This window comes from Nomia melanderi, chromosome 3, assembly GCF_051020985.1.
Source record: "Nomia melanderi isolate GNS246 chromosome 3, iyNomMela1, whole genome shotgun sequence".
NCBI lineage: Eukaryota > Metazoa > Arthropoda > Insecta > Hymenoptera > Halictidae > Nomia > Nomia melanderi.
Genome location: NC_135001.1, coordinates 15246336 through 15262820, shown reverse-complemented (window position 1 = coordinate 15262820; position 16485 = coordinate 15246336). Strand labels below are relative to the sequence as shown.

At 27.1% G+C, this 16485-nt stretch overlaps 3 protein-coding genes and 1 long non-coding RNA gene across 9 annotated transcripts in view; 2 read left to right on the top strand and 2 right to left on the bottom strand.

Moving 5' to 3' along the window:
• Nucleotides 1-90: 90 nt before the first annotated feature.
• On the bottom strand, nt 91-2701 carry Spase22-23 (Signal peptidase complex subunit Spase22-23). The gene is made up of 5 exons (XM_031987588.2): nt 2373-2701; nt 2077-2150; nt 608-696; nt 419-522; nt 91-323 (listed from the first exon to the last, which is right to left on the bottom strand). Exons 1-5 carry the CDS (start codon nt 2513-2515, stop codon nt 194-196), a joined length of 540 nt encoding a protein of 179 aa, XP_031843448.1. The 5' UTR covers nt 2516-2701; the 3' UTR covers nt 91-193.
• A 172-nt stretch (nt 2702-2873) lies between these two features.
• On the top strand, nt 2874-16209 carry LOC116431743 (ATPase family AAA domain-containing protein 2-like). 4 transcript variants are annotated; one of them, XM_076366304.1, is made up of 17 exons: nt 2876-3331; nt 4331-4509; nt 5961-6189; nt 6259-6616; nt 6706-6877; nt 6992-7058; nt 7141-7390; nt 7516-7730; nt 7851-8143; nt 8213-8530; nt 8607-8788; nt 9090-9276; nt 9361-9839; nt 9915-10100; nt 10414-10449; nt 10778-11666; nt 12166-16209. In XM_076366304.1, the coding sequence occupies exons 2-17, from the start codon at nt 4504-4506 to the stop codon at nt 12253-12255; spliced, it is 3957 nt and encodes a 1318-aa protein (XP_076222419.1). In that variant the 5' UTR covers nt 2876-3331; nt 4331-4503; the 3' UTR covers nt 12256-16209. The 4 variants fall into 4 exon arrangements, with proteins under 4 accessions (XP_076222420.1, XP_076222419.1, XP_076222418.1 ...); XM_076366305.1 differs by lacking the exon at nt 4331-4509 and having other exon boundaries at nt 2874-3331; XM_076366303.1 differs by lacking the exon at nt 2876-3331 and having other exon boundaries at nt 3955-4509.
• LOC116431746 (uncharacterized) lies at nt 9933-10862 on the bottom strand. Its single transcript, XR_004235996.2, has 3 exons — nt 10613-10862; nt 10419-10531; nt 9933-10349 (listed from the first exon to the last, which is right to left on the bottom strand). It is a non-coding gene; the product is annotated as an uncharacterized LOC116431746 (long non-coding RNA).
• The window catches only part of LOC116431719 (ATPase family AAA domain-containing protein 2-like), a 19470-nt gene continuing 15252 nt past the window's right edge, over nt 12268-16485 (top strand). For all 3 annotated transcript variants that reach the window (XR_012998285.1, XM_076366326.1, XM_076366325.1), the window contains exon 1: nt 12268-12347. The gene's annotated coding sequence lies outside the window, so the exon portion shown is untranslated. The remainder of the gene's footprint in view (nt 12348-16485) is intronic.

Here is a 16485-nt window from a genome sequence, read left to right as displayed (position 1 = left end):
CTTAACAAATTCATTGTAAATTAAGTTACAAACACTTTGATATTATAAAAAAATATGTGTGAAATAAACGTAATAAAAATATGTATCAAATTATGTATGACCAAGTTTTTAATAATGATACATGAAAATAATATTACATTCATTATACATTTACTTTACATAAATATTGAAATATTACATGTATCAATGTGTCTTACACACGTAATGAGGTATATGCAGATGGGAATGCAAAAGTATGAGAACCATAGGCATTAACACCTGGTAGAAGTCCTGCATTTGGTATAATATTCCATGATAATGTTAACGTTACATTTTTATTTCCCCTGAAAAAATAAAAAAACAAATTGATTCATTCACTCAGGTTTAGTATCATTTATTTTTACTTTATTGGATCTTTATTATTAATGATGAACATTACCTCAAACCATTACCGTCATCCCAAAAGTAATATTTTGTATTCATAGTTTTAAACTCTAGTGCAGCTTTATCTCCTCTAAGTACTATTTTATCCCATAATATTACCTAAATTGAATAATGTAGTATTATTGTATTTATCAATAAATTAATGAATACAAAAAGTATGAGCATTCTAATTTTCTAATTGTACCTGATTAAAATCATTGTTTTCTGTTTGATATTCAGCTGTGAGGTATAAAAATAATTGTTTAACATTCCAATTAAACAACGGAGTGAGATTTATATCTATGTAAAGAAATTATATTTTACATTCACTAAACAGTTCTTGAAAACCAAGAATGAAAGACTAATAAAAGTCTTGAAATTAAAATGTATATCGTATACATACAAAAGAAATTTTATACATATATACAAGGAAACTAATAATTTTAAATTTATAAATGAATGTCAGTGAAAATCATATATCAAACATTTCAAGTGTTTTTTTTTCTTTTACTAAAGTATGAAAATTGTGTTAAATGACTAAAATCCATGGATAAATATGTAGTTTAATGCTTCTTTATTTGGCACATAAAAAAATAACAAACTTTTAAAAACATTTAGCAAATTAAAGAAAATTTATTAGTACATACAGAACTTTGGTATCAATGAAGATCATACGAAAGAAATAACACATATTCTTATGTATACAAATATAATACTCAATAGATTATTTTTATTAAGATTTTATCAGATACCCACATGCACTTTCAATGTATCTTAGCCATCAGAATATTGGTATTACTAAATTTTCACAAAATTTTGGTGTTATTTTTGTTCTTCCTTTTGTACAGCTTTTCTTAAACTTTTCTTACTCGTAGTATTGTATAATTTTTTTTTATTATCCAACTCATTTTATATATGTTCTATTACATTGGTATCAGGAGATTGAGGACGGGTCTACAGAACTTATAGATACTTGTACAATCCCCAACTCTCCTAATTTAAGTGCACTATTTTTCAGATCTTCCTTAACTTTTCAAATAATCCATCTTTCATCTCTGGTGTTCAGCTTTTTATTGGATGATTCTTTCATGTAACTTAACATGCAGTCTTCTTCTTGGTATCTTTTGATGATGTAACCATACTTTTGCTTTGATTAACAACTTTACTTATTTTACAATAATTTTTTTATTGTTATAATGTTGAATTTCTAATTCATGTTCCACAATTATAATTTAATGTAGTTTATTAAATAATTATTTCCTTTATTTTACTAAAGCTATTTATTAAACATATAAAACTAAACCGTTTTAACAATATTTCGTGTCTAACCATTTTCAAAGAAAAAAAGATAGAAGATTCATTAGTTTTACAGCATTGCCAACAATATACATTTCTTGCTGACACTCGAGTTTTGTGTGCTACAACAAATTTTCTGTAACCTATTAAATATTAGTAAATGTTTTGTCATTTTTTTATATGTCAAATAAAGAAGCATTAAACTACATATCTATCCATATGTTTTAGTTATTTATCACAAGTTTCATATTTTATTAAGAACGATCACACGAAACGCTTGATGTACAATTTTTACTGGTTCTCACTGCAAATAAAAAACTTCGTAAATAAACATTTAAGTATTGAAAATCTTTAAATTTATAAAATAGAAAAGGATATCAGTTTGTAAGTTAAAGGTTAAATAACCCAAATCATTCTTTTCCCTTGATGCACTATAATCTGGCACGTTTTTTCTGCAAAATAAAACATAAAATAAAACATTCTGCAAACATTATAATATACATACTTAATAATTTAAGTGAAAAATATTATTAATAGAAAAATCTGGTAGAAAATTCGTATAGTTAATAATGAAATGCGGATGATAATAAACAGTAAATAAAGATGTTAAATTAAAAGTTTACTTTTTTAGAGATACAAATTTATATTTATAAAAATTAATTGATTATACTTACACAGCTACTGTTACAGTTTCTAACGTTGCATTTGCCCTATAATCGATAAATACAGTAGAAAGAAAACAACAAAATGTTACACACGCCAAAACACTCAATGTATACGCTAAAATAGCATTACCGCGCGTGAAAAAGGTATGCATTATTACGTTTTACTACTATTAATTAGAATATACGAAATTCTTATTTGGTAAATCAGTCGTTCAATTTTCACATTGAAAGATTCCAACCAAAATCATCGTCACGTCGCTGTACTTCACAACGTCAGCAATTTGACCCAAGAGATCACCGGTTTGTGTTCAAAAATAAGTCACTTATATCATTGTGTTCGTAAATAAAACAAATTTAGTGTAAAGTTACGCCATAGACACAGAGGATAATTGTAGAGTTGAAACTCCGGAACTTTTCGAAAACTTCGTGACAAATGTATATTATATATGCATTTATAAAATTTTTTAAATGTTATAAAATATTTTACAAGTATGTCAATTTCATTCTTAATTTTAAGTTCTATAGCTTAGTATGTTTATGAAAAAATCACGTATGTGCATGCGCATTTAATATTTTTGAGTTGTGTAGCTACGTTCATGGAGCACAACTTACGTACGCATACGCAGTGAAAATTAGTTCTCGGGAAAACACCAAAGTTTGCCTCCATGAAAATTTTCGGCGATGTTAATTTGTTTTTAAATTTTGTTTCTATTTAATTATCAATATTGTGAGTTTCTTCATGTTCTCACTTATAATGATAAAATTATTACATTAGCTTAAAATTAGAATATACCATACAACAATGGCGGACATTGCATCACGTGATGGACAATCTTATTGGTCCATTCTATATTCAGCAAACTCGTATATACTTGTAATGGGCCTAAATTAAAGCTTTTAATGATTTTTCCATTTTTATAAGAGGAACTACACGTTCAATATTTAAAGTTCTAATTACACAGCTGAAAGTACGTATAATCTAGTCCTCTTTTATAAACGAGTTATTATGCAAAAACACTAAAAAGGGTTTACAATGAAAAATTTGGAAGAGTTTCATTTTTTAATATATGCTCTAATTTTGCACTACGTTTCTCAAAAACCACGTTATTTTATTGTACCATATTTACATTAAGTTTAAGTTGAACAGTAAAAAAATTGGTTTTCGAAAATGGGCTAAGCTTGCCGCTATAAAATGTTCTGTGTTTCTGTTATTACATCCGAATTTTATAATAAATTTCACACCCATACAAATGATTGTTAATTTTGCTAAACAATAAATTGTTATATCAGAAATTAGTTTCTTTTCCAAAAAATTTATTATTTATACTTACTTTAAATATAATTATGTAAATATGACAACAAATAAAATTTCGTACTATTTAAAATAAAATGAAACATCCATTTTAAATAATTCTTAGTACTTCGTTATATTACCGTTTATGTAACGCTATGTGTCTATTACTTAAATGAAATAGATTATGTATCATGAGATTATTATTTTATTCGATTGATATTTATTACCTGTAAGATAGATATTAATAGAGGCTAATTGTATTAGAAATAGACTTGTTTTGTAACATTAGGAAAATAAAAAGTATTGTTTTTATTTTAGAATAAAATTTGCAGAATCAATTCTGCACTTTGACGGCATTATTTGTTTCGTATTGAAATCTAAAACTATCATTTACAATTTTCTTCATAATTCATTAAATAAAATTGAAAAGTTATTAAAGTTGTAATAATCATTTTTGTATAGTTATAGGTGATCAGAGATCAGAAGTGGCAAACAGGTTAGGTTAGACGTGCGAATACATTTAGAGCTAATTTCAGTACGAGTTTGCCTATGCAGAAATTGTTTGCAATACAAATTTTCTAATACCGGCACGAAGGAAACCTTCGTATCGCTTTGACAGACTTGTTAATTATAATGTTCATTATGCAAGCTTTAATTTGTTACGTTTTTTTAGTATATAATAATTTTAAGCGATAGTCGATTGTAAAACGACCTTTGTGAAGGCTCAGTGTGCATGCGCTACGTGCACTCAATCGAGAAAGTGGTGTTACTTTACCTGAGGCATATGACGGACGTTACAAGTTTCGTTTTTAGTTTAGACAAAATTTGGCAGCAAGAACTGGCCAGATGAAGGTAATTTGTGTAGTTATGTATCAATCATTTGACGTTTGGAAGATCTTGAGAATCGAACGATTGTAGAGGTTAAAACTCGTCTGTTTTAAGAAGACACTAATTGCTTTCATGGTGCTTTGTTTATTATTATTATGAGTAATGTTTTATTAATTTTTAATATTTTATATTTTATGTAACAAGTAACTAGTTTTTTTATTGCAGTTTATTGAAAAATGTTTCCCACATTTTTAAAACTTCTGACTTTATAAAGAATATTTAAATGGGCGGTGCTTCCATTTATAAAATAAAAAAGCTAAGAAAAGACACCTGTTAACTATCAAAACATTTTATGCTTGAATATTACTTTTTATCTCAATTGAATAAAAATATCTGTTGAATAATTCTTAATATTTCGTATAATTTAAATGCATATTTTGTCAAGTATTTTAATAAATCAGTATATATTTTAATAATAACGTGTATTTAAGTAAAAAAGAATTTTCTGATTTTGTTATAACAAATTCATTACTTGAAAAGATGTTTCAATTTAAATAAAAAAAATTATTCTCAATACTTTTATGGTTATTCTGTAATATGATATAGAAGTAACCTTAAAATATCAAATACGAAGAACTTACGAAGTGACTCATTAGGTTAACAAATATTCAAATCAACATTCTTTGTTATAAATTTATTATTTTAGAAAAATGTTCTTTTTTAATTTTTTGGAATAATAATATGGATTTTTATAATAAATATCAAATAGCATTTGCAAACAATAAAAGCAAATGCTATAAGTTATTTTTATAAAATAAAATTTCATACTATAAATATTAAATTATATAGAATTTTATTCATGCAATATCGTATATATACAATAAATATGCAATATTTTTTCAAGAATATATGTGATAAATGAATTACATTGTATTTGTAATGAAATAAATACTAATTAGTTGATTATTCGTATTATTATATCAAATATTAATTTATTAATAAAAATTTTTTCTGTCAAATTATTCAAATTTATGATCATTTAACTATTTCATAATAATTCAATGCATATAATATATTATTTGCTGATATGGAGACTAAAGGTATATGATTCACATTGAAAGAACATATTAACTTAAAAAAACAGAATGATGCTGAACTTGATCATTATATAATTATGCTAATATCAATCCTAATTTATCTAATGTTTAATGTTTTATAATTAATAATATAGTTATTGCTTATTTTTAAATGAATAAGAACATAGTATAATAAATACTGTGTACTATGAAAATTAAGAAAATTAATATTTTTCCAGTTTTTAATATACCATTGTATTACTTATAAGTTAAATCTATGTGATAATAAACATTGATGTTATTGGTAATAATTCAATTAGAATTACAGTTAGAATTATAAATAGAACTTATATTGTTATATATGTTTTATGAATTATTAACATACAAAATATATTTTAGATAATGTCAGATGATGATGCTGCATTGGACTCAATGGATACAGAAGAAGATATTTTTATTCCCAGAAGCCGCAGCCTTGGCTCTAATGCCAGAAGGGTTAAAAGTTTGCGTACTCTGCGATCGCATTCGAACTCTAATTCTCATATATCTATGAATAATTTAAGTGTACGTCGTAGTACACGTAACAGAATGCAAACTTATGATAATCTTAATACTAGTTGGATTTTAGGTGAAAAAAGTTTTAAAGAAATTTTAAATAAATAAAGGTCATTGTTTAATTGTTTGTAATATACTTTAGGAACACAAACATTAAAAGGCTATCCTATGTTTCAACAACATGGTTCTTCATCTGATAAAGAGATGGTGGATGAAGTTCCTGAACGAAAACGTGATCTTAAAGAGCGTATGCCTCTCAGATCACGTGAGAATCATCCGCCTAACAAGAATTCATCAAGGCACATTAGAGAAAGAGCGGAACATGATCGACAAAATAGCAGGGAACGTAGAAATAGAAGTGATCGTGATCTCAGAGAAAAAACAGAACAAGAAAAAGATATTAGAGATCTGAAAGATAGACAAGAAAGAGAAAGAACAGATAGAGAACATAAAGATAAAATGGGAACCAGAAGTAAAGCAAATGAGGAAAAAGATGGAAGGTAAATATCTGTTAGTATAATACAAAAATTTTAAACATTCACATTTATGTATTTTAACATAATTACATTATGTAAAAATTCCTTTGTAGAACAAGAAAATCTGATAGTCCATGTAGACTTAGAGAAGGACCTGTGACAAGACTTGGAGGGAATTTAGTTGAAAAAGATGAGAAGCCTAAAGTAGAACAAGATGAAGCTGACGAAGATAGTTCACAAGAAAGTGAAAAGGCAGAAAATAATGATAATTCTGAAAATGAAGATGTAAGTATTTATTGTAATTTTATGCATGTTTATTAGTTTTTATACATGATTTTTTGCGAATAAAAATTATTGGTTCTAATTGTATTAACATATTTATATGTTTAATGCTTGTAGGGTTACGAAGATATGTACACACGTATTAAACGAACTAGGAGAACAGCTCAACAACAATTACCAAGAGGTAAGAAACTTACAAATTCAATTATTTCATACATGTGAGCAACTGCTTCCTTTGATAAATGTTATAATATATTATTTTACAGTGGTAGATAGTGATTTAAGTGAATCTTCTGATTCACCTGGTCCTAGGAAATATAGTTTACGTCAAAAGAAACCAACTGTAGATAGATTTCAAGCTAATGTAGAACCAGTTCGGCGATCTATAAAAGCACTTAGAAGTGTTCTTAGTAATTCCATGAGAAGACGTAAACATAGAAGCAAAAGTACAAGCTCTAGTGATTCCAGTGATTCAGAACCTCAGCGTTATGATAAGAAAAAAAGCAAGAAAGCAAGGTGAGCTGTAATATAGACATAGTTTTTCAAATGTCGGTAAAAAATTCATTGAATTTAATATGCAATTACATGACTCAATAACATTATTACACAATAGATTCTTGATTTTGTTAATTTTATAACAGGCAATCGGCAATACCTCAAGGTGGACCACCTCATCGTAAAGCGGATATAAACCCAATTACCTTAGATACTAATATTAGATTCAATGATGTTGGAGGTTTAGAATCACATATTCACTGCCTTAAAGAAATGGTTGTTTTTCCTATGATGTATCCAGACGTATTTGAACGTTATCACATTACTCCGCCAAAAGGAGTACTATTTCATGGTCCACCAGGTATTATTTTCGATGTTTATATAAGTATACGAGTAAATATATTTAACGTAAATTATAATATTTATCATAACATATAAAAGCATTTATTTTTAAAGTTAATATTTACTATCAAATACTTAGGAACTGGTAAGACTTTAATAGCTAGAGCACTGGCAAATGAATGTAGTCAAGGCAGTAGGAAAATGGCATTCTTTATGAGGAAAGGCGCAGATTGTTTGTCCAAATGGGTTGGAGAATCAGAACGCCAATTACGTTTGTTGTTTGAGCAGGCTCAACAAATGAAACCGTCCATAATATTTTTCGATGAAATCGATGGCCTTGCACCTGTTAGAAGTACGAAGCAGGATCAGATTCATGCCAGTATTGTGTCTACCCTTCTAGCTCTTATGGATGGCCTCAGTGATAGAGGAGAGGTAAAATATTTTTAACTGTAATATACAAAATATGAAACGATAGTTCATTCGATATTTATTTAATGGTAGGTTATAGTGATTGGAGCAACAAATAGGATAGATGCTATTGACCCAGCTTTACGAAGACCTGGTCGTTTTGATCGAGAATTATTTTTTCCTTTGCCTGCAATGAAAGAGAGACAGGAGATATTAAAAATCCATGTCAATAAATGGAAAAATTCTCCAACAGATCAATTGTTAGAAGTATTAGCTGAAAAATCAACGGGTTATTGTGGCTCAGATCTGAGGGCTTTATGTACTGAAGCTGTTTTACAGGCATTAAGAAGGACATATCCTCAAATATACATGACAAGCAATCGACTACTTCTAGATCCTGAACGCGTTGAAGTATGTTTTTTTTTTTGTTATGAATAATAAATGAATCATCAATTAATATGATACTAGATTATGTATACTTTCATAGGTAAAAAAGCGAGATTTCTTACAAGCTAGCTCTATGCTTGTTCCATCATCACAAAGAGTATCACCTTGTGCTCGAAGAAAATTACAACCTTTCATGGAATCTTTACTAGGAGCTCCATTGGAAGAGTTAATAAGTTCCATCAAAGGAATATTTCCTCAAGGAATCAACCCTGCTATGGCAAAGTAATAAAATTTTATAATTGAGTGGTTCAAAGAATGAGGATGTTACGTTAAAAAAATCGAGTGTTAAGTAAATTGAGAAAGCTGTTTTATAATATATGCCTTTTGTTCTTTCTACATTACTTTATTCTGTGATTAAACAATAAAATTATTATTTCGTTTTTATGAAAAATACTTTGAATCACTTTCTATTATTGCAATAATTCAGTTTTCATAAAAATGTTACACAATACCTTCATTCTTTAAATCTTCAATTATCGATGGAATAATTTAGAATTTAATGCAAGTAAAAATATTTTTTCAGAGTAAAAATTACTAAAGGTATACATCGCCCAAGGTTACTAATTTCTGGAGGAAACTTGTCTGAGGGTCAAGGGCCACATTTAGCGCAAGCATTATTGTATCATATGGAACATTTACCCGTTCAAACATTAGACGTTAGCACTCTTTTTGCAGAAAGTGGACGATCTCCAGAAGAAACCTGTGTGCAGGTTCGTTATTAGTAATTTTGGAAATGATTGGATATTAATTGAATGTAATAAAAATTAAAATATACTTATATTTTCCTAATGTAGGTATTTAATGAAGCTGCCAGAAATGTACCGTCCATAATTTATATTCGGTCAATTGATCAATGGTGGCCACTCGTACCTGAAACTGTGAAAGCGGTTTTTTTGTGTCGTATTGCAGCACTCGATCCCTCATTGCCTATTTTAATTTTAGCTACAAGCGATACAACATACCAAGATCTCCCAAACCAATTACGAAGTCTCTTTAGTGAGCTTCGTAGAGAAGTTTATTCAATGAAAACGCCAACGGCAGAACAAAGGTCGAAATTTTTCCGACCTATTTTCATGGTTCAAAGCTTAAAGTTGCCAAAAATAAAAGATGACAAAGTAGAAGTTTTGGAAGAACTTCCATTAGCACCAGATCCCATACCAAAGAAATTAACAGAAGAAGAGAAAAAGGTATTATACGAAAAGGAAGAAGTTTCACTAAGAGAATTAAGAATCTTTTTAAGGGAAATATGTGCGAAACTTGCAAGGAATAGACAGTAACTATATTTATATTATATGTTGCTTTTTTTAATGTTTTATCAAATTATATTAATATGAACATTTTTTTATAGATTTTTTATGTTCACGAAACCCGTGGACACAGAAGAAGTACCAGATTATAATATGATTATAAAACAGCCAATGGACTTGGAAACAATGATGACAAAGATAGATATGCATTGCTATCTTTGCGCGAGGGATTTTCTTGATGATATCGATCTGATTTGTAAAAATGCATTAGAATATAACCCTGATAGGTTTGTACATTTAATACACTGAAATTATGTTATTAAATTTGTTATTTAAATTTATTTAAGGGTAATTGAGAACAGGATTATTTAGATAGACTTTATATAAATTTTGTTTGTTTTATGTATTATTACACTAATTATTTTCATTTTGGAGTTAAGAATCGATTAACTTTCTATAGTTTTGTAAGTACTTTATATACTATTATTTATATTTATTAATGTTGGCATTTATTTCTTCATTATCACCCTCATAACCTATATAAATATAAATAATGGAGTTAAAGTTCATACTGACATTCATATTGTGTTTTCTTATCAGCTTACGTGATAGACCTTCGCTTGGAATATTGAAGAGGTAGTTCAGACTTTCCTGTTTATCTGTTACTGTCATTGCTCAGTAGTTTAAGTAGTCTTCAATTTTTTGTATACAGAACACACTGAGGGTAAATTTTAGTAATGAGGAAAGTTCATGTAACATGTATTCTATTTGAATTTATTAAGAATTGATATTCACTTACGTATTAGAACATATATTTATATGAACTTTTCTTAAAATATTTGTGGGTTCAGTTTTAGTCTGTATACATATTTAACATTGAAGACCACTGTTGCTAGTTGATACAGCTTTTCACTAGTGATATTTTCATTATTATTTGTGTATGTATGTATCTTGTTTTTCACAGAGATCCAGCTGACAAACTTATAAGACATCGTGCATGTTCTCTTCGTGACAATGCATATGCGTTAATAAAAGCAGAATTGGATTCTGATTTTGAAGATAAGTGTCGTGAGATTTCGAAAAATCGCAGAATTACTGAAAATGTTAGTAATAAAGGTGCAGAAAACAAAAACCAGTCAAAGTCGGATCAACCTGAGTCTACAATTGAAAGGACAGATAAAAAAGATACTGGAAGTCCTAGTCATACTCTCGTCGTGAACGGAAAGAGATATAGTAATTCTAGAAAGCGTAGAATACCTGCCTGGGCTAGAGGTTATGTGAAAAAAGTTCACAAAAAGAAAAAAATTGCGTTTGATGAAAGCGTTACTACTTTCGATAGCAAGGTCTGTTTGACTAATGAAACCACTAGTATCGATTTAGAAAAATTTCAAGAATTTGAAACTGAAGCAAATAGTGTTTTGAATGGTCATGTACCTTTATTTGACAATTCCGATACAGAGAATGATTCACAAAATGAAAATTCAAAAGATATCCAAGGAACGCAACACAGTTGCATCGCTGAACAACCTATGAATGAGTTTGAAAGCATAGATATATGTTTTGTAGAAGATGACAAAAATGACAAACATGTGGAAAATGTTGGATCTAATTCCTCGTCTAGACGAGAGAGTATGGACGAATTATCGTTCGCTATTGAAAGTGATTCTAGTCCAGCCCAATTTGAAGAAAATGAAAAACTTATTATAGATAAAAATGAGTTGGAAAGTGCATGGCAACACACTGTTGATGTTACAAAAGATTTTCCCGTCGAAGTTTTATGCGACATCTATGTGCAATTAAGTCGGTGTGTAGGAAAATATGCTCAGAACTATGATAGAAAATCACTGCCAAAGGTAAATATACTTAATTCACTAAATTCAATTTCGTATATCAATTTAATTGTTTATACATATATTAGTGGCTTTTTTTAAATATATATTTTTTGTAATGTTTGTATGTTTTCTGTTGAACAAATCATTTAGTTGGCAAGTCTAACATAACTGGTTTTTTTTTAATTTTACTTTATATAAATGAATAATTGAAATATTTATATATAATGTTTCATGAATTATATAACTTTGTTCTAAGCCAGTTTTTATTGTTATTTTTTTATATTTTATTATTGAAGAAATTATATGTTGTTACTATTGTTTACTAATGTTATACTGAATTCACTTTTTACAGTTTTACTTTGTATCGTTTGTTAATTGTATAGTTTGAATAATGTCATTTTTTAGAAATTTATTAATTTTTTCACTTTAATATTGTTTTACTAGTTCATCCAATTTGTTATAGAATATAGAGGGCATAATATAACAGTATAAAATATTTTGTAATTTGTAATATATATAGGACTTGCTCAAGGAGGTGAAACGGTTTGAAGAATTCAAGACAACATACGAGACAGGGCATCATGTCGCTAATCAGACAGAAATGCTATAAGTCATTTTGCTACCTTTAGTACCATTATAATGAAACTTTTTTGTATATTTACACCGAACAAAGGATATCAATCATTCTTGTTCAAACACAAGGTAACTTGAAATAGTATATTTCAGTTTTCTTTTGATTTTAATAGCTATTAATGGCTAATAGAAAAAAGTAATTGTCATTACTACATACGTATTTATAAGTAAAAAGAAACAATGTTATGATATATTCAAACTTCAATATTTAAGCACACGATAAAATGTATCAGTGCATTGAATTTACAAAAAAAGGATCATTATACGTGAAGCTAAAAAATTGAACCATTTGTCTAAGCTTCTAAATATGAAATTATAAATTATTATAACCTCATTGGCTTTCACTATATATAGCTGATTTCAAACTTTGTTTAGTCAAAGATGTTCATATCAAGTGGACATGTTCTAATGATAATTTTTGTATGTTTATTTAATTGAATTATCTGTAGAAATTGATATAAATTGCAGTCGAATGAGTTTCTTGTACTGTAAAACATTAAACACTTTCACTTTAATGGGAGTGAGGTTTAGTAGAGTACTTGTGAACGATTTGTGTTAATATGAAGAACTACACATTAAAGGGGTATACTATTTCACAACAAGAAAATATTGCTGCGAACACTGGTTATACAAAGATGATAGTAATTTAATACAATATGTACTTAATTATAGTTTTTATATATCATACTTTACAGTACATTATATCAAATTATTTTGTTGTATATTCGTATGGTAGCATTCAATGAATCACTCTATACATGAAATGCTTTAAAGTCTCATTGCATGCACCAGTTATTACTTTGGATTATTACAATTGTTTAGATAAACATAGATAGACATATATGTTAAACATAGACATATCCTGATGCATAGGTTCAAATACACATACATAAAATTACACATGTCTGGTTTTTGAAATTTTGCTGTTTCAGAAAATCTTACTATATAATTTTTGCAAAACAATTTTACATAATTCTGTAACTCCTTTTCGAATATCACATATTGCAAATTACACTTTCGTTTCTCAGTAATAACATTACTTTATGTTCCGTTAAATAAATAAAAATCGTAAACATTGGCTCTAAAAGATATGTAAATACATTCCAAATCTTATAAACAGTGTTATATATGTTGCATATTAAGAATTTTGGCTTTGTACATAATTTATGGTTAGAAATAATTTATTGTAGGTTTGAATATTAGGAATCATTTGTTAATTATTTTGAAGAGTTTTAGGAATTAAAATGCGTAAATGAAATAGCAGGTACTAAAAATATTCACAAATAAAAAAAAATGAACTATTTAGTGTATTAGATTTATATAGTGTACCTACAGATTAAAATAACATTTAATATAGTGATTCTATGTGAATGTATATAAAAATTATTCAGAAATAATACTAATGTACTATTTTTATATACATTGATAGAATGAATCATTGTAATGTTATTTACTATTAGTATTGTTGTTTACATTAATACATTTAATTGATTATAATTAAAGCAAACAATTAAATTTAACTTAAGTGATAAATTGAGTTTACTTGTAATTAAGATACGATCGAAAATACAAGCTTTTCAATTTATTTTGACCAAAGTTGTAAGCCATAAACGAAATAATTACAAATAAGTTTTCATTGTACCATCATTAAGAAAAGTGGACAGAATTGAAAACTTTATGATAAATGTGAAATACCTCGGTAAACATTTTAAACATATGCAAAAGAAACTTTATCTGTATAAATATTAGTATATATTTAATGTAAAACGTACATTCTACATTCGTATACTGGTTGTGATTCATACTGTAACTGTGAAAATATAGTTACCAGATAATGTATGCGTGATGAAAAACTGATCAATTCTAGAATGCAAACAATGTGGTTCTTCCTATTATAATGGATTGTGTACATAGTGTTCATTTATGCGTAAATTGTATAGGTTAATCAATTTCTTCATTCAGTTTCAATTATTTACATAACTATGCAAATAGCATTATGTGAATTTGAATATAGTGGTTGCGTGGGCTGTAAGTAATTATATATTAATCATTCTTACAGTCAAAGTCGTTTTAAACAAGATTATGAAATTCTTAAACGAATACTGTGTGATTAATAAGAAATACCTGTCTTAGGAATATGATATGCCATTGATAGTATAAAACTATAATAGGACGCAGTCAAAGAGTAATGTTGACTAGATTTGCATTTTATTCATTTCAAGTTGATTAAAAATTTTAAATGTGTAAATTAAATTGATGAAACATTAAAAACATGGTTGCTACTTTTTTTATCATTACTTAAAATTTATTAGAAGATAGAAAAGAAGAAGACTGAACTTTAGAAATGCTCACTATGTAGTATTTATTTCTCTTGTACATTATATTTTCTGTTTAGAATTGAACTAGCAAAGTAATTTGATTATTCTCTCGTGTAATTTTTGATAATGTAAATAGCAAAATTTGAGATAAAGTAATTTTATATTTGTAATTTTATGAATATAATACCCATAACTTTTTCTTATGATATCTATGTATATGCCCAATGGCTTACAGTGCTGTACCAAAATTGTTATAATTAATTTGAAAGATAATTAGTACTACTAATATGTTGCACAAGAATAATTACCTTTTTCTTTATGAATTAATTATAGTAATCTTAAAAATTTGGTAATATGTACACAATTTAATATTGTACACTCTATGTTTAGTTATATATTATATTAATTTAATGAAACATATAGACTTCCTGAAAATCGGTATTTAAAAATTTCTTATATGTGAATGAAGTGTATGAATTGCTAATTTTATTGAAATTATTTGAAAATTATGTAAATTAATTTGGTAAAGATTAAAATGAGAAGAAGTGAAAGTCATTAATTCATATTTCATATTTATATTTAACACATTAATATAATAAAATGTTAAAATTTGTTTAATGAAATTCAAGGAAATTGTCAGGTGAATATTACATTGTCACTACTCAGGAATATGTCTTTTATTATTACAGTCAACATTGTGCAAATTAGTGCCACATATAAGTATCAGTATGCATGATACATATTACTTGTTATAGCTATCTTGCATTATTATTATTGGTATTATGCAAGAAAGTTTAACGTTTAAAAACAGGCTGTATTATTGCTTCTAGTTTTTAAAACATTAGTAAAAATTTCAGCGATACAAAAAACTGTATTGAACTTGTGTACTCATGTTATGACTCATATTTGCAGGTGTTTCATAAATTCTACTTAATTCAAGAACACAATATCAATTAACTAAAAATCATTTTTATTTAATTTGAAACTATTTCAATATGAATATCGCTGATATTTGCCAAAGAAATTATGTAACAGGTATCAGTAATAAAAATTTAAATATTGATCTGAATAAATAGTAAATGATACAGAAAAATCACATTTACAATTAATATGTAAATATTGATTGAACTATTGTGACTTTCCTGCCTTCATTAATATTTTTTACATTCCACTTTATAATGAAAATCTAAATCATGTAAGTACTCCAAGAATAATTTCTGGTGCTATTTTCCGAAGTGCTATCATCTCTGTATTACTAAGGATATTGCAACTACATAGTGTAATTATATGTAAATTGTATTATTGAAAGGTTTTCATAACCACTGCCGTTTTAACTAACTACTATAATTACTTCGCTAAAGTATTCAAATAATGAAGAATTTTAATACTGCTGTCAACAAAGAATACACTGAACAGTTTAATGAAGCACAGGTATGTGGTAGTTTCATGTTATTTTTGTGAGACAGCAGTTTTAAGGACAGGGAACTGATGTGTAAAAGATTCAGAAAACAAAGCAAAAGAGCATACACTGCCTTATTTATTTTACCATATAGGTAATACATTTTATTGTCATTCATTGTAGCATAATAAATTGAAGTTTCATAATGTAATAATTTGTCTTATATTTTAATAAATCCTATTATATTGCTTACTTCGTATTCAATTTTATATACACAAATTATATATTTATTTGAATTATCTGGTTCCTTCTCTCTTTCTTAATGATCTAAACTTTAAACACATTTTGTCTAAATGTTAAACTAAAACTCAAAGAATTGACAAAGCTGAAAAATTCAGAGATATTCAAAATATAAGATTCTTTAATATTTCCCCGAGAATTTTATCTGCCATAAAATATGAGTAAACTGTAACTTTTATTTTGTTTACAC

Bases quoted from the DNA above. Each gene is read 5' to 3' on its own strand.
- Spase22-23 (XM_031987588.2), bottom strand. From the start codon at position 2,515: ATGCATACCTTTTTCACGCGCGGTAATGCTATTTTAGCGTATACATTG. The intron at 2,151-2,372 runs GTAAGTATAATC...TTTATTTTGCAG, and splicing joins GAAACTGTAACAGTAGCTGT to AAAAAACGTGCCAGATTATA. The intron at 697-2,076 runs ATATCCTTTTCT...ACATAGATATAA, and splicing joins AACCTTTAACTTACAAACTG to ATCTCACTCCGTTGTTTAAT.
- LOC116431743 (XM_076366304.1), top strand. The intron at 8,789-9,089 runs GTAATAAAATTT...ATATTTTTTCAG, and splicing joins ATCAACCCTGCTATGGCAAA to AGTAAAAATTACTAAAGGTA. The intron at 9,277-9,360 runs GTTCGTTATTAG...TTCCTAATGTAG, and splicing joins CAGAAGAAACCTGTGTGCAG to GTATTTAATGAAGCTGCCAG.